At 50.0% G+C, this 22,258-nt stretch overlaps 3 protein-coding genes across 6 annotated transcripts in view; all 3 read left to right on the top strand.

Annotated features, from left to right (window-relative positions):
* Positions 1-2,358: 2,358 nt before the first annotated feature.
* Positions 2,359-4,344, top strand: LOC122375263 (isatin hydrolase-like; the record flags this gene model as incomplete). Its single annotated transcript, XM_043354542.1, has 4 exons — positions 2,359-2,480; positions 2,706-2,912; positions 3,107-3,293; positions 3,568-4,344. Coding segments are annotated over 4 exons (829 nt in total), but the record flags the coding sequence as incomplete, so codon positions are not given.
* Positions 4,345-6,165: 1,821 nt separating this feature from the next.
* Positions 6,166-7,851, top strand: LOC122375262 (basal body-orientation factor 1-like). Its single transcript, XM_043354541.1, has one exon. The coding sequence runs from the start codon at positions 6,166-6,168 to the stop codon at positions 7,849-7,851; it is 1,686 nt and encodes a 561-aa protein (XP_043210476.1).
* Positions 7,852-19,010: 11,159 nt separating this feature from the next.
* Positions 19,011-22,258, top strand: part of LOC122375257 — a 29,605-nt gene continuing 26,357 nt past the window's right edge. For 2 of the 4 annotated variants that reach the window (XM_043354534.1, XM_043354533.1), the window contains exon 1: positions 19,014-19,258. The gene's annotated coding sequence lies outside the window, so the exon portion shown is untranslated. Of the gene's footprint in view, positions 19,259-22,258 lie in introns of all 4 variants that reach the window. The other 2 variants (XM_043354535.1, XM_043354536.1) reach the window with 2 other exon arrangements.

Here is a 22,258-nt window from a genome sequence, read left to right as displayed (position 1 = left end):
GTTACCGACAGATTTTAAACATTCAAAGAGCGTTTGATAGCCCCACCAGGGAACTACCTTGTTACCAGGTTTCGTTGACCTAGGTGCAACCCATGACGTCACAAGTCAGGTCAAAGGTCGCATTTTTTCACCGATTTAGTCTAAGGAATGCGTTACAGTCAGTTAACACATCAAATAAAAGGCATGTTATCGAAAAACATCGATGGAGCGTTGGTTGTCTAATACATATGTTGCCTAAAGAGGTCATTGATGCCAGGTCAGTTCACAGAAGTCAGGTCACTAAGGGTCACAATATGAACCCAACTATGCTAGGGTCGTGTGATGCATGTTTTATGGCCAATTTTACATTTAAAATTCAATGGTGTGAGCTAGACGGCCACTGGAGCCAGTTTAGATTACATTCTGGTGGAAGTCAGGTCAAGGTCAGGTCAAAGAAGGTCAAATTTCAAAGTTCATATTTTTGCATAAAGGGATATCTATTCGATGCAGCTCATCACAGGAAATCCAATGGTGGCCTTTGGCTCGCTTTGTGTGTTCTGTGACGGCAAAAAATTGAATTAAAAAATTTACGTAATAAATTTTGAGTAGTTTTTTGCCATAACTTTGCTAAAAATGGAGCTATCGAGTTTAAGTTTGGCATATCTAGAGCAGATAGTTCTATCACATCTATTCCGGTTTAATTTTGAAAGTTGTTGGTATTTTCGGGTGTTATACTTCTATAGTTTGGATGGTCAAAATCAATTTTTGTTTGGAAATAAGAGTAAGCAGTTTGGTAGCCTGTTTATTTTACATCTTTTTTATCTTGAATATTTTTCGTTATCTTCAAAACTGTAAGCGTGACAGCTCTTCCCGCTAAACCTTTTATTGGGTCGAAAATGACAGAACATGGCATCCCTCTCACGTCATTTGTGACTAGCCTTTCATAAGAGCTCTGGAAAATTTTGGTCACAAGGTGTAAAAATGATGCCCGGAGGGGTCTTGAAAGTTTGGTGGCGACATTTGCGATACTTTAGGAGATATCGACTGAAAAGGAGAGGGGGCCGTTTCGCGCCGCCCTCCCCCTCAACGGGGCTTTCAGTTGCTGCTCTCACAGAACTCTTGGTTATATTACAACGTAGTGGAATTGCAAGTGGCAACTGGCAATATAAGCTTCCTGCACGCGCCGGACCAGAGTTTAAACATGCAGGCTTAATTTTAACATTTAACTTTTGATTTTTGAATTGTTAAACCGTTGAGCGTTTTAGAAGTTGTATGAACTGTTACTGTTCAGCTCCTTTTTTGGTCCATCACAGCGGGCTTGTATGTATGTCATTTGTCAACCAAAATCGAATTAAAAACTTTTTATTTGGTCTGGCTACCTCGCCAACTTCTTAACTGGATCGTTTAGTAGCTTTTGAGTGGGCACTGCCCACGTTGTCTGTCTAGCTTTTCGTGTCATAGACACTGTCTGTGACACGAGAAGAGGCTGCTGACATCGTTTGTCGCGGTTGGATAATACCAATCCACGTCTCAGTGGCTGCTCGATCGCACCTTCCCTGGCCCACCTCTCCCACCAGGCGAGACTTTGCCCGGCACAGCCGTCGCCTCAGTGCCTCGGGCGGTGACCCGTTCAAAGGGGCTCACAATTCGTATGGTGCCGTGGCTCTCAAACCAATACAGAACAGTGAAACGCAAAGGCTCACTTTCCATATAAGGCGAACGGCTGATTCTGGCGCCGGGGCTTCATTCATGCTAAGGCGCCCAATCACAGCGCCGCATTTCAGTTAGTGTCGGGCGCAAAAGCTACTATGCTCCGCCCCTCCATCACGTGACCCTGCCCTCACGTGGCCTCAGTCACGTGGTGTTTCCACTTCTTGGCGCATGGCGGCGCTAGTCTCGCAGGGGCGGTGGTAGCTTACTCCCCCGCCGTCCGGGGGTGATGGGTAGCAACTGCTGGTGACTGTACCTTCAACGCTGCACATAAAGATAACCAAGCAATGGTTCACGTACTCGCAAGGCTTGATATCTTATTCTGGCCTACTTGAATGGCTTAAACATGTATGACATAACCAAACATGTCCTTGCAACGAGAGATCATGCTTATGGGGACATTATAATTGTCCATATTAGGTAGGCATACAAATGAAATGGTTGAAGTAGAACGACACAAAGAAAAATGTTCGCCGTTTCCCTATGCTGTGCAGCCAAGTGCCAACGTTCGCATTAGGTCAACGATTTAGCACTTTTTATAATTCCAAACAATAGTTACAATACGTGAATGTTAGAATTTCATTTAGAGCGCAACGTTGTGCACGAGTGTGACGCTTCCAGTCACCATGCCACTCAGTCTATATGAAGCCATTTTGTGATTGACTGCAGGAGCCAGAAGTTCAAGATTGAGACCGTGGAGCACGCCGGCACTCATATGGACGCTCCGTCTCACTTCTATGAGCAGGGGTGGACGATAGCCGACATTCCGGTGGAGCGCCTCATCGCTAACGGTGAGACTAGGCAATAGGCAGCACTCGTCGGTGTCCGCCTTCCAGTCGGCTGACCATCTGACGAGAGGACCACCGTCACCTTGTGTAGTCCACGACGACTTGTCATGACCTAACGGTTACTGATGGATGGACACATCATAACGTATTTTTTTAGCGCCACTGGGCCATTGTCTGTAGAAAAGTTCAGGTGTTTGCTGCCTAACTCGACCTGTGGCTGCGCCGCAGCGGCTGTGATCGACATCAGCGAGAGGAGCGCCGCCAACCCGGACGCCATGGTCACCCCGGAGGACCTGAACGCCTGGAGGGACGCCCACGGCCAGTTCAAGTACCCCACCATCGTGCTGATAAGGACGGGCTACGCGGCCTACTGGCCCGACCGCAACCGCTACTTCGGCCTGAGCGACGCCGAGCCCGGCGTCTACCACTTCCCCGGTGAGCGAGATCGGTCATTTTTAGTCATATATAGACATATGTAGATGGTTGTAGTTGCGTTCGACATTTAAAATAAGACAATCGCCGCATTTATTTTCTATCGCTGGGCCATCGAAACTTCAGCTAACTTGTTTCCACTGAATGTCACCGTAAAACGTGTTCCCGTTTGACGCGCTGTGCGATCGTGCGGGCAGGTTTTGGCGAGGCGGCGGGTCAGGACCTGGCCGAGGACCCGGCCGTGGTCGGAGTTGGTATCGACACCGCCTCGCTGGACCAGGGCGTCAGTCGCACGCTGCCCGTGCACGCGGTGCTCTCCAGAGCGAACCGGTTCGGTATGGAGAACGTCGGCGACTTGAGCCAAGTGCCGGCCTCCGGAGCCAGGTCAGCGCCGCTATGTAAACACGGTGTGGGGTTCCTCAGGCGGGCCGTCAACTGCAACTGGTTAACTGCGCCCCGACTGATAACAACGAGTCCGTTTATTCCTGTGCTGCTTAAGATTGATAATTCCAAGCGTAATTTGTATGTTTAAATATACCAAAATCCGGTACTGGGTTGAGCAAACTCAAATCACATACCTTACCGAAAACGTTTCCAGACACATCTGCGGGGTTTCGAGTTTGTTCTACATCTTACCCATGTTCTTTTCTGCCGACAGAATCTACGCTCTGCCGATGAAGACCGGTGGCGGCAGTGGCGGTCCGTGCCGAGTGGTGATCGAGCTCGAGCCGTCCACCTGCCGTGGCAAGGGCCGCGGTCAGAAGGGCAGGGGCCGCGGTCAGAAGGGTAGGGGCCGCGGTCAGGGGGGCCGACGCGGTCAGGGTCGGGACCAGGGGCAGGAGGGTCGCCAGCGTCAGGGTCAGGATCAGGGGCAGGAGGGTCGCCGGCAGAGACAGGGCCGTCGCCAGGGTCTGCGGCGGCAGCAGGAGCAGCACGCTCACGAGGAGCTCCCGTTGCCCGGCTTTGAGTAGGCCCTATGAGGAGTTCTGCCCTGACGCGAAGCCTCGTCGTCCTCCCGAGCTGACTTTGCGACTGTTTGTAACGACTCCGAGACCGGTGGTGACGGCTTAGACATCGGTGGTGACGGCTTACACACCAGTGGTGACGGCTTAGAAAACGGTGGTGGCAGACGCTATGCGGCCGGACAGTTTCATCTATCAGACATAGTTGCGGTGACTAATATCAATAGCGTCCAGGGAACTTGGCAAATAAACTGGATTTGATTGCGGATACTGACATCGATACTTATGTGTAGATTACTTGACGCATGCGTGGTGATTTGAAGCATGTTCATTGTTCACGGCTATGGGGCTGGTGCAACGACTGTTTTCACAATATGATTCGTTGATTTACGCTACAAAAGTACAACAGAGGTCATTCCGCATGTGTTGCAACCACCATGATGTGTGCCAATAAAGTGTTAACCCTCGCATGTGTGCGGCGTTTGCCAGCTTCTAATGTGTAGGGGGGGGGGGGGGTCGGTTGGACCCCCCCCCTTGCCGTTTGGCCCCTGATCGAGCTAGAGCTTCGCGGAAAAAACGAGCGTGTTGCCCGTGACGAGAGGAAGCCGATGATACCCAATTTTAAGGTCCTAGGTCATTGGTTGACCTTCCAGGTCAGGTCAATGACCCAAAGTCGGGAAAATCGGGACCTGTTAGAAAGTCGTAAAGTGTGGCTGCTAAGGGGTTTTTCGGGGTGCTGATCACGAATATCGTGTTAGTTTTGATCACAGATGATGTCTTGAAGCATTTAGACCAGGTCGGGTCAGGTCAGGTCAGGTCAACCAGTAGGCGTCGTGACGGGTATTCGTAGTACGTGTCAACCGCCTCTGACAGCTTCGTAACATGTTACGAAGTCACCAAAACTACTTCGTAAATGTTCAAATGGTTGCTAAATTCGAATTCAGCTCCAAAAACTAGCCTAGAAACATGTAAAACTCGAAAAAGTGACCCGAGGTCACCCGAGGTCACCAAAGGTCAATGACCTGACCTGACCTTCAGGTGACCTTGACACACACGGGAGTAACATCAAATCACATGTTTGAACGTTTGAAACCACGAAAAGCTTGCAAACACGCGGCTAGTGCGAGCCGACATACGCGAAATCGCGATTCCGGCCAAACATGGTCTCGGAAAAGAGGTCACAGGTCAAAGGTCATTTGGGTCAGGGTCATGAAATTTTCAGGGTAGGTGTAAAATTGATCAATGCGAGGGTACTGAAAGTTTCGTCGCGATCGGCCGCTTTTTACGCGAGTTATTCGCGAAAAACCATGGGGGGGGGGGTCCATCCGACCCCCCCTACACATGCGAGGGTTAAATAAACTGCGTCATGTCTGATGCTTCTTTTTTTTTACAAAGAGGCGTTTACAAAATATTGGTCAGGGCTAGGAAAACGTATTGCCACCGACTGTTACTTATCACTTGTAGGAACTCTGAAAAAAAGAAGGGCGAGGAGGGGAAGATCGATTGATGCTCGGGTACGCACAAGTGATTTTATAAGACACTAACGGTAATGCTACCGTAGGGGAAACGAAATGGTCCAGTTTATTTATTCGAAAGGCGCTACTACGCAGTTTCCATGAAGCCAGACGGTGGAGTACCTATTTGTAAGACATAAGACACAATATTTGTCACACAGCTTGCGAAAGTCGGATCATGATTTTGGCAAACAGCGTATCATCTGTTTATTTTAACTCTGGCATGTGCACACACTAGCCATGCTTTACACACTAAGGACTTCCGTGTTTATATAACGCGCGATGTGTTGCTCAGCAGGGTCTCTATGAGCGCCCACATGTGTGAAAACAGGAGGATCTGTGCTGTGGTATTGCTCGTTTTAATACAATAATAAATTCGTATAGGTCGCATTCATTTCAAATTTATTCCATGTATTTTTTTTAGAAAAACATTGTTTCACCGGGTTATATTGCGCAGGGTATATTTTTGTTTAATGGCATTGTACTGTACCAGTGAGTACTGAAATAGGTTCCGAGCCATCACGAATGGTGACCGGCTATATTCACTTCTCGTGCATCGTAAAATACTCCCAACTACCTGCTACGAAATCAGCAGAATCAACAGGCCTATTTGAAGCTGCAGTACTATCAAGCCTTTCACAAAGATAATGTATAAATATCAATTATGTACGCATAAATAGAAAGATCTGATAGTAGGCAGACAGGATATAGGCGCATGACTGGAATGAAGATATAAAAGCGTTGCTGCAAACGATGGCAATGGCGCCTATTTTGAAAACAATGCCTGGCAAAGTTTCAGCGCTGGGCCGAAAGAAAGGCCCCAAAAAGGGCAAAGCCGGCTCCAGCCGACGAGGGAAGGGGACAAAGTCTACCAAGTCCAAGGGCTCCGGATCCGGCAAGAAGAAGAAGAAGGGCAAAAAAGGTAAACGCAAAAAGGGCAAAAAGCGGAAGATGATTTCACCAGAAGAATATGCCGAAATGGAGCAGCAGCTGAAGAGCTGTCAGAGAACCAACGAACTGCTCACAATCAAACTGACAGCAATGGCACATTCTCGAGAGCAGTACCGTAAGTGCTCTTTCAGTCTGTTGGATGAGAATGAACACGTACACAAGCGTCTTATCAAGGTGGAAAGAGACTGCATTGAAGTTGTGGGATACCTTCGGCAAAAGAGAGGTGCCAATGAGGCTAGACTTGAGGTGGTTGAAAAGGAGCTTGCTCAAATCAGGGAAGTCGAAAGCGGTAAGCGAAACACTCTGGCAGCAGAGTATGAATACAAGATCAAAGGCCTCAACGAAATCATTTCAGAAAACGAAATTCAAATTTTGAGACTCGAATACGAGACCAACAAGCTGAAGGGGTTGAAGGAGGCGAACGAGAAGCTAGAGGAAACAAACGAGTCCCTGCGGAAGGAGCTGCTGGACACGATGGTGCGCCACCAGAACCAGCTGGTCGAGTACGAGGCCATGATCCTCCGCGAGAAGCGCAACCTGGAGAAGCTGGCGCGCCAGGAGGTGCACAACCTGGTGGACACGGCCCATCAAATGGCCGCCAAAGAGATCAGCGCCACCACTGCGGACGTCTACGGGCAGAACTACTGCCTGAACCGGACGCTGCAGCAGTACCAGGCGCGGGTGCTGGCGCTGGAGGCCGCCGACGCCGCGCGCAGCCGCCAGCTGGACCGCGCGCGCACGCACGCCGAGACCAGCTCGGCTGCGCTGCTGCAGATGCGCCGCCAGCTGACAGCGCAGCAGGTGGCGACGCAGCAGCTGCGCGAGCGGCTGGCCGAGTCCGAGTCGGACCGGCTGCAGGAGGCCGTCACGCTGCAGGAGGTGCGCGCCGAGCTGCTCGACTGGGCGCAGCACGAGCGCCAGCAGGAGCAGCGCCAGCTGGCGCAGCTGCGCCGACAGCTCGCGCTGCGAGAGGCCACCGTTCGGCGGCTGCGCGCGCTGGCACGCCGCGTCCTGGCGCGCCGCTCTCAGCTGGAGGACTTCTTCCTGTCGGCGCTGGAGCAGGTGGCGGGTGCGGCGGCCGGGGAGCGGCGCCAGTTCTGGCGGGACGCCGAGCACCAGTACCGGCAGCAGATGGCGGCCGGGCTGGCCGGCCAGGCGCCGCCGCCTGAGGTGATGACCACCGACGGCAGCCAGAAGTCGTCGCGCGACATCGTGCACGACTGGCAGCGGCACAACGAGTGGCGCGCCGACGCCGACCAGGTGGATGTGTCGGCGCTCACCTGGCTCCAGAAGGAGAGCGTCCTGCGCGTGCTCTTCGCACATATCAACGGCGCGCAGAGCCGCGCGCGCCGCCAGCAGCAGCAGCAGAAGAAGGGCCGCTGGCCGAGGAAGAGGACCGTGGACGTGGGCGTGCAGAAGTTCGCGCAGAGGAGGAGCACCAGCGGAGACACCTCCAGCGCGTACCCGCTGCTCAGCCCCTATCTGGATAAGTCCGTGCAAATGCTTGGTTTGTGACAGCTGTAGTTGCTTGGGTCCTCGACAGCTCATGAAATCGTGTGTACATTGGTAAAGCACTTTGATCCGCCGTCGGCGAGTTCCTGGGTAGTGAAGTGGTTCTAATGCTAATGATGATGTGTGTCCAACGACCAACCGCCTACTGACATTGCAGAAATAATTACGAGCGAGCGCAGCGAGCGAAGTGAGTCTTTCAATATAACGGAAAAATCTCAGTATGAGCGGCCCGGCCCGGCCCGGCCTGTAACGCTTTTGAGAGGCTTATATCTCAGCAACCGCTGGACCGATTGGCCTGCGGTCTTTTTTGTTGGGTAGCCCCATCCCTTCTACCCCGTAATTGACTACTTTTGAAACATCTCAGTGACCGTCGTGGCACGTGCCACGTGAAAAGTCAAGGGTGTTCAAGCTGTTTTGCAAAAGTAGTGATTTTGAGAGGCTCATATCTCAGCAGCCGCTTGGGCGACTGGTTTGCGGTAATTTTGTAGGGTAGCAGCATCCCTTCTACCAAAAATAGGATACTCTCGATGCATGTGGGTCACCCCCAGTGCACGTGCAAAATACAACAACAAGAGGTGTCAAATTTGTTCCCATTTTAATAACTCGGTAATTACTGGGGCAATTTCGCTGAAACTTAGCATGTAGGTAGGCACCCACTAGGCAATGCATATCCATGTGCCATAATTGGGGTGCTGCTGCACGTGCGTACGTGCAAGGGGCGCTTCCAGATCTCGAGAACGGCTGGGCCGATTGCGCTCAAATTTGGTACACGGTTGGGGACCAGTTAGTAGGGTGCCGTGCAAAAGTCAGTTTAGACCCCGTTTGCACGTGCGCACGTGCAGGGGGCGCTTCCAGATCTCGAGAACGGCTGGGCCGATTGCGCTCAAATTTGGTACACGGTTGGGGACCAGTTAGCAGGGTGCCGTGCGAAAGTCAGTTTGGACCCCGTTTGCACGTGCGCACGTGCAGAATGCCGCTTCTAGATCTCAGGAACGGCTGGGCCGATTGCGTTCAAATTTGGTACACCGCTAGCGACCGGTTAGAAGGGTGCTTTGCGCAAGCCCGTTGCCGTTGGAAGTACCCTCTCGCCCTTCCGCACGTGCAGGGCTCACTATCTCGCTCGCTCGTTCTTCGCCCAAAAGGCGTTTTACTGGTAGAGGGTATTCGTATTTTTGCATATTCCAGTCAAATATTAAGGACGCCCAGCTAGATAACTACAACAGAACCATACAAAAAAGGATGCTCGAGAGCTTGACAAGAAGCACAGTCTCAAGTTTTTACCAATTGACTTATGATGGCAAGTCAATACGGAGGTCGCAAAATTGCCCTGACCATATGACAACCGATAAAAATTGAGATCTTATATCTTTGTCATATTCTGTCACCCTTATCAATCGTTAAAAGTTTGAAAGTAACTATTCAGTCACTGCAGCCACCAGCTAGGCAATTTTTTTTTTTAGGTGAGGTTCTTTTACGTACCCCGGTGAACTGAACCTTGATGGTTTAGTGCTGACATTTTACAGCCTGTGCGAAATTATTAAGTGACAATATTTGTTAACCCGCGCCCGGCTGGGGGTTCTGGATTTCCACGCCCTGCTGGGGGGGGGGGGCGGTTTGAACCCCCCCCCCTGTAACTCGGCTCCTGGGCCACGTAGCGATACACGGAAGGCGGCGTTCGAAAGAGCGTCAAAAATAATGCCGAAGTCACTTCGGTTAATTTTTTGGTCAGGTCAAAGGTCAGGTCACCAGAGGTCATTGAAGGCAAAATTTCGCCGATTTCCAGGTCGAATGTCGACAATTTCCAAGAAGCCAACGCATAACTCGGGAACCAATAGAGCTACAGCGCCGCGGAAAAGTGCATTCGATAGCCCTATTAACGCCCTTTCTGAGTAATTCTCTCAGATTTGACCTAACGTCAACGGTTTTGCCTGCAGGGGGCAAAAACTGCAAAAATAGCCGATTTTTTCGGAAACAGTTTTTCTGCAATAACTTTTGACCCAAGCCCTGTACGAGCTGACTTTTACCGACATAGTGTTCCTCTCGTCAAGACGCATCAAATGAACTATAACTTGACCTTGAAAGGTCAGCTTGAAAATTTGACCTCAGGTCAAGGTCATGACCTGACCGGGAAGGGTCATGTTGCATATCAGTCGATCCGTATCGTCGAGCTGAACACAGCTAAGGCGTTTTCATCGCTCTAGCATGCCTCTATCAAAAGTTATTTGCGAAAAACTGTTAGATACCATTCGTGACCTAAGATGACCTCAGGGCATAAACAGGGGTCACGGACACCATTTCCATGTTCGGTGTGTCTAAACCACTTGTAATTCCGTGTTTGGGAGTGTTTATAATGTCTTTCGTCCCAAAAAGGCGCATTTCAATTTTCTCCCATTGACTTATAATGGGGAGGTCGCAAAATTGACCTGACCTTAGGTCCTCGATATCAAAATTATGAGATATACATTTTGTACATGCTATTGCTCTTAGCAATCGTTGAAAGTTTCAAAGCGATCGGTCACTCGGTGTAGCTATGACAGACATTGAAACTTTTTATGAGGTGAGGTCACTTCAAGTGACCTGGTGACCTGACCTTGAATGACCTTGGTCTGAAATTTTCACAACATGTGTAGAATTGATTTGTGATAAGGTGTACCAAAAACGGCGGCGCGGACGTTTTTGAGATATTCGCGAAAAACCACAAGGGGTTCAAACACCCCCCCCGCAGGGCGCGGGTTAAGATACCTTAAATCGGGTGCCAACAAAATCGGCCTAACCTATAACGCCAAAAACATCCCTTCCAAATCAAGATGGCAGCTCGACGTTAGTCCCACATTTTATTCACAGATGACGCTCTATTCGTTCCAGTCACCCAGCAATCAGCATACTGGACGCCAACCCGCTAACAGATCCTATCTCCAGCTCTGCCGCATGACACATGTTGGCTGCAGCATAATCACTCTGGCAACAGATGGTCGCTGCACTCCGAATCGTATTACCCGAGCGCCTCCGTGACCCGACCCGAGACCGTAGTTCGCCGTGATCTGACCCATGTGTAGCGGTGTGGGTACGCCCGTGACCGTGCCAAGTCCGGCAACATATGGTATGGGTTCGTTACGACAGCGCACGCATGCCATGCCAGGCGCGGATACAAGGGGGGGGGGGGCCATGGGGGCCATGGCCCCCCCCCCCTTGGCCGATTTTTTTCAAAAATAAAATAAAAAGTTAAAAAGTTAAAAAGCTGAAAAGGGGGCCTCCTGAAAATAAAGTGGCCGAAATCCGATGAGTTTTTTTTTTAACCTACCCACTTAGTTATTTCTTAGAAGACTAGCTGAGAAGACTTCTTTGTTAGAAGATTGGTAAAGCTTTTCATAACTTGGAGGTCTCTTATACTCACAGAGATGACCACTTTTACAGGGCCTCCTAACCTGCACAGAGGGCCTCCAAGCCTGCACAGATGTTGAGATGTTGCCTGAACAGCTAGATAAGCTCAATAGACGCAGTTTTTTTTGGGGGGGGGGCCAACAAGTGGGAAGATGGGGCCTCCAACAGGTGGGATTATGGGGGGGGGGCCTCCTGGTTTCTAATGGCCCCTCCCTTGGATATTTTCTGGATCCGCCCCTGTGCCATGCACTAATGGGGCGAATGCTCCATGCGAGTAGTAAAAAGGCAGAATTAGGTTAAGGAAGAGCGTCAGTGAAGATAACGTACCTCGTGTCTTTGTCTTGGAATTCGAATGAAGTCCGGGATGGAAATTGGGAAGTTGCCGAATTCGTAATGTACTTTACTCGTATATGTTCTCTAGCAAAGACCAAAGATACCGTGTTCATCAAAACATCGAATCTTGCATGATGCTGAAAACCAGGTTCAACGTGTCTGCTTGACGTCAAGAGGGCATTCATGATCAAATTCCATTTGAGATGCTGAACTCTGAAGGAACGCTGTCACCTTCTGGCACCGGTTCAGGAAGCCTGTAGGCATCATCCCTCGCTGCCAGCCTTCCTTTCCAAATCAAACCGTGGCGCTAACCAACAGTGACATAACTCTTACAGCAGCTGCTCTTTTGTGATCTACGCGGGACCGGCCACAATAGAAAAAGGACGACTCATCCCGTCAAAATCAGTTCACCAAACACTAATTATTTCCGCTCCATCAGAGTGCAGACTCTCAGGGCGGACGGTTGGTCGTAACGGCGGTCGGATTCTGACCGTGCCACACCGTCAGAACGCGGAAGCCTAATTTTCGGGGCGGCGCTGCTACTGAATAGCGGTGGTCGACAAAGCGGTGGGCGTTGACGACAGAGGAGGCCGCGGAGACGTCGGATGCGGCGGACAGCGGCGCAGAGATGACAGCCGCAGCGGTGACCATCCCCGGTCCAGCCGAGTTGGACCGGTAGCGCCTCCGCTGTCCGTCTGTTGGACACCGCGCGGCCGTCCCGTCCGGTCTGCACCCCGGCGTCAGTTCAGACCGGCCGACTGCCGGCGCATTCAGCCGGAACACGACTCAGAGCCGAGAGGATCGCACCGGGGCCGACAGACGCAGATGACCCACGTCGGGAGCGCTCCAGTCGCGCGAGCGATAGATGACACTGGTCGGGATGGGAGGTGACATGGGAGGAACTGAGTCCCGACCCCGGTGACCGCCTCAGCAGACCGTTGGCCGCGTCACGACCCGGCCGGGCCGGTCAGTGGCCGCCGGCGCGGTCAGAGGTCGCGTAACTCACCGGCGGCCATCGCGGGCGTCACATCAGGGCGTGACGCGGCGCCCGTCACGGCGTCGTCACGCGCTGACGTCACCGTCACGGCGGCGGCAGCTGTGCCGAGTGCATGTCACGGCCGAGCGGGCAGGACAGTGCAGAGCGGGGCCGCCGCGCGCCGGTCGGGTCACGGCGCGGCCGGCGCGCGGCGGGGCGGAACCTGTTCACCGGGGGACTGTTCATCGCAGACAGGCCCTGCTTTCCGGAGACGTCTTCTGTTCATGGCAGGCGGGAACTGTGTACTGGAGGATTACCAACGTGGCTGAATTCACCGATCAAAGCATGTATTGGTGGACTGGACACGAATGAACTACAGGATGAAAGGCCAAAATTGAAAGCGGATTATTGAATGAATGAAGCCGACAAGAAAAACCGAAGCAGACAGACAAATGCTCATGTGAAAGGAATCTACATAAGGAAATGATGGTTTATACTTTGCACATACATATCAATCCAGCACGTTCATATGTTTATTAATATGGCATGTTATAGAAAAAGCGACCAATAGAAAAAAAAAACGTTTAAAAGCGGGTACCTGCCGCTGAGCTGCGGCAATGACATATTAAATGTTGAAATGAAGGCGAACATCGATTTTCATCGTTTCTATAAGGCCAATAATTGCAGACTTAAAGTAATTTTACAAAAAAATCATACTTCTTATTTTTCACCGAAGCAATAATTAGATCTTTCCACAGCAAAAAGTGATCTAGTTATTGCTTATTCCAAAGCTAAGACATTTTGTAATGTTAATAGGCGACTTTTCGAGTCCAGCATCCTCACCGATTCTCGTCATTTAGCGCTAATACGAGACCCCACTCGACCAATCCAACACCAATCCAAGGCATGAGGCTTGATAATCCAGAATCATTGGCGGCACACGGTGACGGACCGCCAATGATTCCTGGTAAAAAATACCTGGGGAGGAACGGTTTGCTCCTCTGTGCGGAGTAACGTGCGAAAGGATTCAGTTCGATGAATACGGTCACTTCCCTTCCCAGTCACCTACAATAACATTAGGTGGACATTGCACACGCCCTAAACGAGATTCGTTACGCCATTGAGTATATTGACTGTCCGTTACAGAATGACACACTTGTTGGCATGTGCCTACCGCGGTTACTCTGTTGGGTCCCACCGTAGTAAAAATAACTACACGCTGCTGCTGCGAAATGTGACAGGTCTGCGACAAAGCTGAGCTTCCCAGCTGTTTTGTGGACTTTATCTCCATGACGTCGGCAGAAACCAATGGAATCGAACTCTGGTAAGTCAGAAGATTTACGACCTTCAGTTGGAGCCGGCCCGACTGACCCAGCAGCTCAGCTGAGTGTGTCGTTCCGTTTAGCGACTGCGGCCGCCGGTCCCAGGCGGTTTCATACCTGTGTGCGGGCGGCGCGGCGCCTGTCCGCGGCGCGGCGGGAGTCGGGCGCCGGCTTCATTCATCAGGCAGCGCGGCGGCGTGGCGCTCCCCACCCGACCGCTGCGGCAGGCTCGGTAGGAGACTGGTGTGTAAATAACTGTCTCCCGTGCTCATTCTCACCAAGGTCGCAGCGAGATGAGCTAATGCTGTGCTGAACAGGCTAAAACGGTGATTATCGCGATGGGAGGCCGGTCTTGCTGAGTTTACTGATGGTGATTGACCGAGACGGCAGCCAGGTTGATCAACAGAGCGATGTTTCTTCACGCGCAAAGCCATGCTTTATTTTATTTTCTAATTAATTCCATAAATGGAACATCTATATTTTTAGATGTGAGCGTTTGGAACTTTGGTGCACTGGAGGTTCCAGAGAGGCGACCTTTGACGCTGCTGGAGGGAGGGCTGCGGGCGGAGTAGGAGTCGGAGTCGGAGTCGGTCGGAGCCGACAGTTCTGCCCGGAGTCGGAATCGGAGTCGGAGTCGCCAAAATCTTACCGACTCCGACTCCGGAGTCGGAGTTAATGCTGCACGGCTCAACGTCATACACTGCACCTGTTTGATTGACGATGCTATCTGGCGAACGCACCTAATTCTCACAAAGTCTGCACCTAATCTCTTTGTTAACAAATATCTTCATATATTAAACTTATTTCGATGTTTTAACCGATGATTTTGTCTGATGATATGACAAGGCCAAAGGCCGCGGAGCGGGGGGCGCACCGGGGCACCGTCCCCCCTTGATTTTGTCATTTTACATTAACCCTATGGACGTTACATGGAAAGAATGGGATCAAAAGTCGGCAGTGCCCCCCCCCCCCCCTTAATTGAAGATGTTCCGCCACCACTGGACAAGGCAGGTATACCTACAAGCAATAAGTGCAACCCTAGCTGATAGCTAATAAGAAATACACTGAACCTAATTGATACTGCGCTCGAAATTAGATTTTGCCGAAAAAAAAGGCCATTTTGCTGTTTTGAACGAAAGTTTTCAGCGAAAGAAGCACAAGACGGTTAATTCCCCCAGCACCTGCTTTTTAACCCTCGCCCCGTTGGGGGGGGCATATGGCCCCCTGTGGTTTTCTTGAATAGCAAGAAAACAGCGGCGGGCAGCGCCGCCAAATTTTCAGTACCTTCCCGGCATTAGTTTGACACCTTCACACAGAATTTCAAGTCTTAGGCCACCTTAGGTCAGGAGTTATTGAGGTCAAACTGAGGTCATGTTCGAGCAAAAATGACCAAAAAGCATGAAATCTTGAAACCCTCACAAAAGCCACAGTTAACCTTCGCCACAGTGGGGGGGGGGGGCATATGTTACCACCCTGTCGCGTTTTTTGCGTGTGAATAAAAAACCGCGGCGCGTAGCGCCGCGCCGCTTGGGGTAGCTTTTGGTACATCGATTTTGGACAATGTGTGAAATTTTTGACCCCAAGTCATGTCAGGTCAGGTCACCAGGTCAAGTTAGCTGACCAAGCCTAAAAAAGTTTGCAATCATGTCCAGCCTGCAGTGTTTGTCAGAAAGGTTTCAAACTTGGTGGATTGCATGCTGTTATGGGCGCCTACAATTTGTATATCTCGGATTTTTTATATCCGTGACCTAAGGTCAGGTCAGTGGCGAAACCTTTCCATTACAAGTCAATGGAGAAAAATGAAAATGCTTCTAGATCCGTGTGTACGCATCGGAACAGTCCAAATATTTCAGAATCACAATGATTTAGTCCACTCGTGATGACCAAGGTGTCATTTTTGCTGATAGCCTCTAGACAGGTCATCCGAGGTCACTTGAGGCTACAAACAGTTTTTTGCCAATAACTCGCGATTGGAAAGAGATAGAACGCTGGGGTTAGTCTCATTGTGTTTGCCTTGTTGAGACGCATCGACTGATATGCAACATGACCTTTTCCGGTGAGGTCATGACCTTGACCTGAGGTCAAATTTTCAACTTGACCTTTCAAGGTCAAATTATAGTTCATTCGACGCGTCTCGGCGAGAGGAACACGATTCTGGCAATAGAAATGTCGTGGCTTTTTGTAGTCGAAAGTTATTGTCGAAAAACACTTTTCGTAAAAACAGCTATTTTTGGACTTTTTGCCCTCTGGAGGCCAAACCGTTGACCTGAGGTCAATATTGATAATGACCTTTTCAAAAGAAGAGTTCAAAAGCTATCGATTGCTCTTTCCTGCGTTATTCTAGCTACCATAGTTCCTGAGATAGCGGCATGTTTTCTGAAAAAAATATAATGACAATTGGCAAATTTTGACCTTTGATGACCTCTGGTGACCCCAATATTGCTCTAAGGTGAAAAATGACTGAAATACTTTCAAACGTACGCATTGAGAGCTATCGACTGCTTTTTACCGCGTCTTTCTAGCCCTCTTAGTTTTTGAGTTAGAGGTGGGTGGTAACATATGCCCCCCCTCACTAGGGCGAAGTTGGCTGAGACCGCCACTGGGGCGCGGGTTAACAAGCAATTTCAAAGTTCTTTATTTGGTTGTGTAGAGAAAAAAATGTCGCTACAAAACCTCTATCTCGGATTTTCAAAATTTTGGGATTTTGACCCTAAAAAAAATTCAAAAAAAATCAGAAAAACGCAAAAAATCCCAAAAGTTTTTCGAATTTGGAAACCCGGAATAAATATATGATAGTCCCTGCGCTCTTCTATCTACAAAGCAAACGTTAGATCGATACCTCCTTTTTGGCCTAGTTATAGCGAAAAAACTGCTCAAAATTGATGACGTCAATTTTTTTTAACTCAATTTTTTTAGCAATGCTAGACCACGTAGCGTAAAACAAAGACCACCATTAGATTCCCCGTGATGAGCTGCATCGAATCCATACCCATTTTATGCAAAAATATCAACTTACAAATTTGACCTAATTTGACCCGACCTTGACCTGACCTTCACCAGAACATAACCTATACTGGCCCCAAAGACTGCCTGACCCACATAATCGCATTTGTCATGTAAAATGGACCATAAAACATGCTGATGCATCACATGATATTTTCATATTGTGACCCTCTGTGACCTGATCTGGCATCAGTGACCTCAAATAGCAAAATATGTGTTTGACGAACAATTCTCCATCGATTATTTTCAATGACATGCATTTTACTCGATTTTACAACATATTTCTTGAAATGCCTGTAAACGGTGAAAATTCGAAATTTGACCTGACCTGACCGATGACCTGTGACGTCATCGGTTTGACCTAGGCCAATGAAATTGGGTCACAAGATAGTTGCCGCTTGTCGCTATGTTGCGTGGTTATCGAGATCTTATGGGGGAGGTAAAATGCCCCCCCCCCCCCCAACAGGGCACGTTGCTCGGCAGACCCCAGCGGGGCGCGGGTTAATTCTCCATGTTATTTTTAATGCATATTTGCAACGCAAAGCCTTGGAACGTACATACAAGTGATCGTTTCAGGCAAGATAAGATTATCTTCATTATGTACTTCAATATCATATGAATTTTAATAGAACCGTCCGGATTCAAAGTCGGAGTTGGAGTCGGAGTCGGAGTCGGTGTCGATTTTTGAAGCCGGAGTCGGAGTCGGAGTCGGATTCACCCTAAAATCCATCGAATCCGCCGCCCTGGCGGGAGGGAGGGGCCTGTATACCTCCCAAAAAGTTTTTACAAAAAAAAACAACTTATCAAATCTGAATTCCTTGTGCGCTGTCGTGCAGTTTCAATCAAACTTTCCTGATAAGCATAATTAAGTTTTCTAACTATTAAAAAAACAACGTTTAATTGTTATAAGTTTCGGGCGTTGCCTGAGGGAGGGGCATTTGTCTCAAATTCCTTCCTCCAGATACCCCCAGTGATTTGACATCGTGTCATATTTCAAACAATCAGTCCATTCAGTTTTGTTGCGGCCATGGCCGCGGTCAGACCCGCACGTTGATGTCCATTGTCCATATATCGAATTAAATACCAGAAAACACCACTATCGTCCATAAAGATGGTAAATAAACCATAAACGGTTTCGAGATGTGGACACTTGTCATCTAACGACGCATCAAAGTTATAAAAGTATGAGTTCATAATTGCTAGACTGAGGCTATGGGCTTGAGATTACCGGGACCCTATCCCAGAACTGTCATTCCTTAGCATGCATCCACGTGCATCTATCCCTCATGATGGTGTCTAAAATTTCCCTTCCCATCACCGATCGAGAAGAGAGGAGCACCTGGCTGTGATATCCCGCTCCATCCCATAACGCGACAGGCGCCAGCTCCAGCCATTCCGGAATATGACAGACCTGACCGACAGACTTATGACAGACTGGGCGACAGACCCTATGGCAGACCAGATGACACCTGTCGTCGTCACCGCTGGCGCCGCTCTGTCACCTACGTGACGCCCGGAACGGATGCCGTCTTCCCTGACCGAGGTCGTTGGCACTGGACTGGAAGGAACAGAAGTGGAGGTGATAATGCTGACTGATTGCAGAGGAAGATGACGGTCTTTGTCCTGCTGAGATCACGGCCGATGGAGTGTCTCACGGTGCATGCTAACGTTTAAACTGGAGGGCTCGGTCGTGCTGCGATCGATATGTGAGGAAATAGTCTTCAATAGAAAAAGCAGGAAGTGCAAAGGGTCTTGGCGTGGCAGAGTCCGCAAACCGACACGAGCTTACATAGAGCAGACACAGCTTTCAAGGAGCTATGTCTGCTGGTGAGGCATAACAGATCTATGCTCTGATACGAACGTAGGTGCTCATGGCAAAGAGAACGTCTATTGAAATGACTGATGTTTGGTAACCTGACATTAGGGCCGACGGCGTAAGTCCTTAGGACATGGGCAGAAGCTCTGACTGGCTCGCGGCAGATGACCGCGCAGCTCTGGTGACTGATGGTGCCGGCCTGTCGGGTACAGCTCGGGCGGCCGCCGCGGCGCGGCCCGGCTGTCCGGTCGGCGCCGCGCCGGGCCGACTAGCGGCCCCGTTCCGGCCCGCTGAAGGTGGCCCAGCGCTCGGCGGACCCGGCAGAGACACTCGCGTGGCTGCCGCCGTCCCAGCAGGAGCTGCCCAGCGCCGCTCCTCCGCCACTGCCACCGCTGGTCCGCTGGTGTGCCACACCGTCTGTCCGTGCTGGTACGCTGGTCTTGGTCGGACGTACCCAGCACAGCGCCTCGCAAGTCGGAGCGGCCAAACTTCTGCTGCCCTGCTGCTGCATCAGCACCGTGCTTCGTCTCACAGGACTGAGGTCATCTTGACTTCCGACGCGAAGGACAGGAGACACAGGTGGGTTTCGGCACGTGCGGGTCATGAATTGATGCATGGCTCGATTCGATTAACCCATCAAGCTTTGTTGCCTGAATAAAAATCGCTCCCGTTGGCAATCACGCTCCAAACCTCTCAGTTCTCACTACAAGTTTTGGGATGTTCAGTCATTGTGTTGATGAAACCTGAATAGCGTCGTCCAAATCGTTAGCTACCCAAGCTAATGAAGTGAAGGAGTCCTATGGTCATTGAGGCTGATGCTGCTCTAAGTCACATCGGTTCAACCCACCGCGCCGGCGTCACGGTACCGTCGCGGAGGTAGCATGGCAGACAGGGCATGCCAACGCAAATAGACGATTTTCAAAAGAACGTTTGCAGCAGAGCATAAGCAGGAATGAAAAAGTTGGGGTTTGCCCCAATTTCATTCCGACTGGCTACGATGATGAATGGGACAGCGATGGTTAATTGCGACTTTGTGCAGACTTTAACGGATGAAGCTGTAATACGTTATCGATGATAGGCGTTTTTCTTCAGGCCATCCTGCCGATGGCTTCGCAAATCTACTACACCGAACAACTTCGAGGCTCGAGCCCTTTGTGTGCCTTACATTTTCCTACCTACGTGTTGACAGAATTCAAAACTGTCGGGCTAGCTCTGCTTGGAACAACTTTTAGTTAAACCACTCTAGAATTATTAACCTGATGAAATATTCAAAAGCTACCGATAAATTTGAACTAAGACGTCACTTTTCAGTTCACCGGTAATACCTTACGTCCAGTCGGCAGTCCTTAGTGCCTACGGGCATGGTCTTTGCAGCTTTCTATGTAGACGGTTACGCTTGACATCAATATCAACATCAATATGAATACTCATAAAAAAGCAAAAACTGTTTGTTTATAACAACGAATTGCAAAATCTCACAATGCCCTCATCCTGAAAGCTAATTGTGTACCCGATTGAGAGGGGTGGGGGGCATCTGCCATTGACCCACATATCCTCACGACTGTGTCCACAAAGTAAAAAGATCGCATTCTCGTGTGAATCCCGAAAGCGATAAGCTAGTGCAGAGAGTTGCCATCAATCAGCACGCCCCGTCGCGTGAAAAACACGGAATTTATTGCCAAGCACGGACCATAATTATCAATTATCATCTTGGCATCAGCCCTTAATTTGCCGACAGTCATAAATCGTATCCGGAAATATATCGCTGCTTCCTAAGATACATTCGAAATGTGCTGTGGCACATTTCGAAGGTAACAGCTGTCAGGGTGCCTACGGCACTCACAACCCAGGACCAGTTAAGACGGAAAAGCTACATTTGCTCATTTCCCGTCATCGCTATGATCGACTGATCCGATCTTATCACCGATCGGTAGCACCAATGTTTGATCAGCCGAAAACTGATAGGTCACGGTCGCTGCCTCAACGTCTAATTCCCAAAACCGGAACACGACTTGTCTTGTCACTCACACGGATGCAAGTACATATGGTCACAGAACGAGAGCGATAGCTTCAAGTCTCAGCTGACCACAGCTGCAGTTTCCCTAGTACAACTAGATTGAGCGAGTGACTTCAATTCTCGTTGCAAAGCTCCTCTTACGGCTTGGAATTGTAATATAGTTCGTCTGGGGCAACGGCCGTTAACCTCCAAAAGCTAAGAGTTCGACGAGCTCTGCTGTTTGTCGGTTCAACAGTTCCATGGGCTGAAGTCGGACGTGCCGCAGACACCGGACCGAAAAACTCGTGGTGCACGATCGCGCAAATACGTGCGGTCGCGATTGGAAAACGCACGCTTGTTTTATGCTGGAACGAGCCCGTGTCTTTGACCTTCCGCGGCTGAATGGGCAGACGGCCTGTGTTCAGTGAGGCCTGGCAAACGTTACTGATTCGCTAATCAGCCAGCTCACGGATTATTTCAGTCATTGACATGGACTGAATGGCGTGCTTTCATGGCTTCTTCCGGGATGCGGTCCCTGCAGACAGCCACGGACTTTGTAAACGGCCGCCTTCTTACTCAGATGACAGTCACTTGTTTCGTTTTACGTTTCATTGACTTCTGTTCACTCTACGGCAATGGAGTCAAAACGCAAGGCCTTAGGACTTCCGAGGACGTCAAAGACAGTCCAGTTCCCAGTCCTGGCGGGCAGCAACTGCTCTGTGAGCGTGAGGCGCGTTCTCACGATCGGCCAACAGGCGTGACCCGCGGGCGGCGCACACTGGTCGGAAACGCTCCAGCGAGAGGCCAGCGGCCTTTCCGCAAAAGTTTTTTGCTTGTTATTCCACAACTAGTGAAGCAAACTTCATGAAACTGTGCATACCTTCTCTGTCATATGTAAGCTATCATTTGGATGTCAAGCACTAAATATATGACGTGAATCCGTTAAGTTATGACGTCATAATTGAGTATAATACAGGATCTAGCACCACTTTAAGTCAACAAGGGAAATTGGGAGCTGCTATTCGGGCACCGGGAATGGTTTCATGCACTCCTTGCAAGGTCCAGTGCTTGACTTTAGCATTGTTGACTTTGCGTGACGTCATTTATGACGTCACTAAGGCCATGTAAGTTTTTCGTCAATAACTCCTGATCAGATGGAGCTAGAGTCGGGAAAGCCACCATTGGACTCAGGAAGACCTGCCGAATCGAATGATATGCGATAATGACCTCCTTCAACCATTTTCGTGACCTGAGGGGCTCCGACCTGACCTTGACCCGAGGTTAACACCTTAAACCTCGCCGGCACAAGGGGGGTTGATGCAACCCCCCCCCCTAAGGTTTTTCGCGAATAACTCGCGTAAAAAGCAGCCGATCGCGACGAAACTTTCAGTACCCTCGCATTGATCAATTTTACACCTACCCTGAAAATTTCATGACCCTGACCGCAATGACTTTTGACCTGTGACCTCTTTTCCGTGACCATGTTTGGCCGAAATCGCGATTCGGCGTATGTCGGCTCGCATTAGCCGCGCGTTTGCAAGCTTTTCGTGGTTTCAAACGTTCAAACATGTGATTTGATGTTG

This window comes from Amphibalanus amphitrite, unplaced genomic scaffold (genome assembly GCF_019059575.1).
Source record: "Amphibalanus amphitrite isolate SeventyFive unplaced genomic scaffold, NRLGWU_Aamphi_draft 001805F_arrow, whole genome shotgun sequence".
NCBI lineage: Eukaryota > Metazoa > Arthropoda > Thecostraca > Balanomorpha > Balanidae > Amphibalanus > Amphibalanus amphitrite.
This window is presented reverse-complemented; position numbering and strand designations above follow the sequence as displayed.

Excerpts from the sequence above, each read along its gene's own strand:
- LOC122375262 (XM_043354541.1), top strand. The coding sequence starts at position 6,166 with ATGCCTGGCAAAGTTTCAGCGCTGGGCCGAAAGAAAGGCCCCAAAAAG.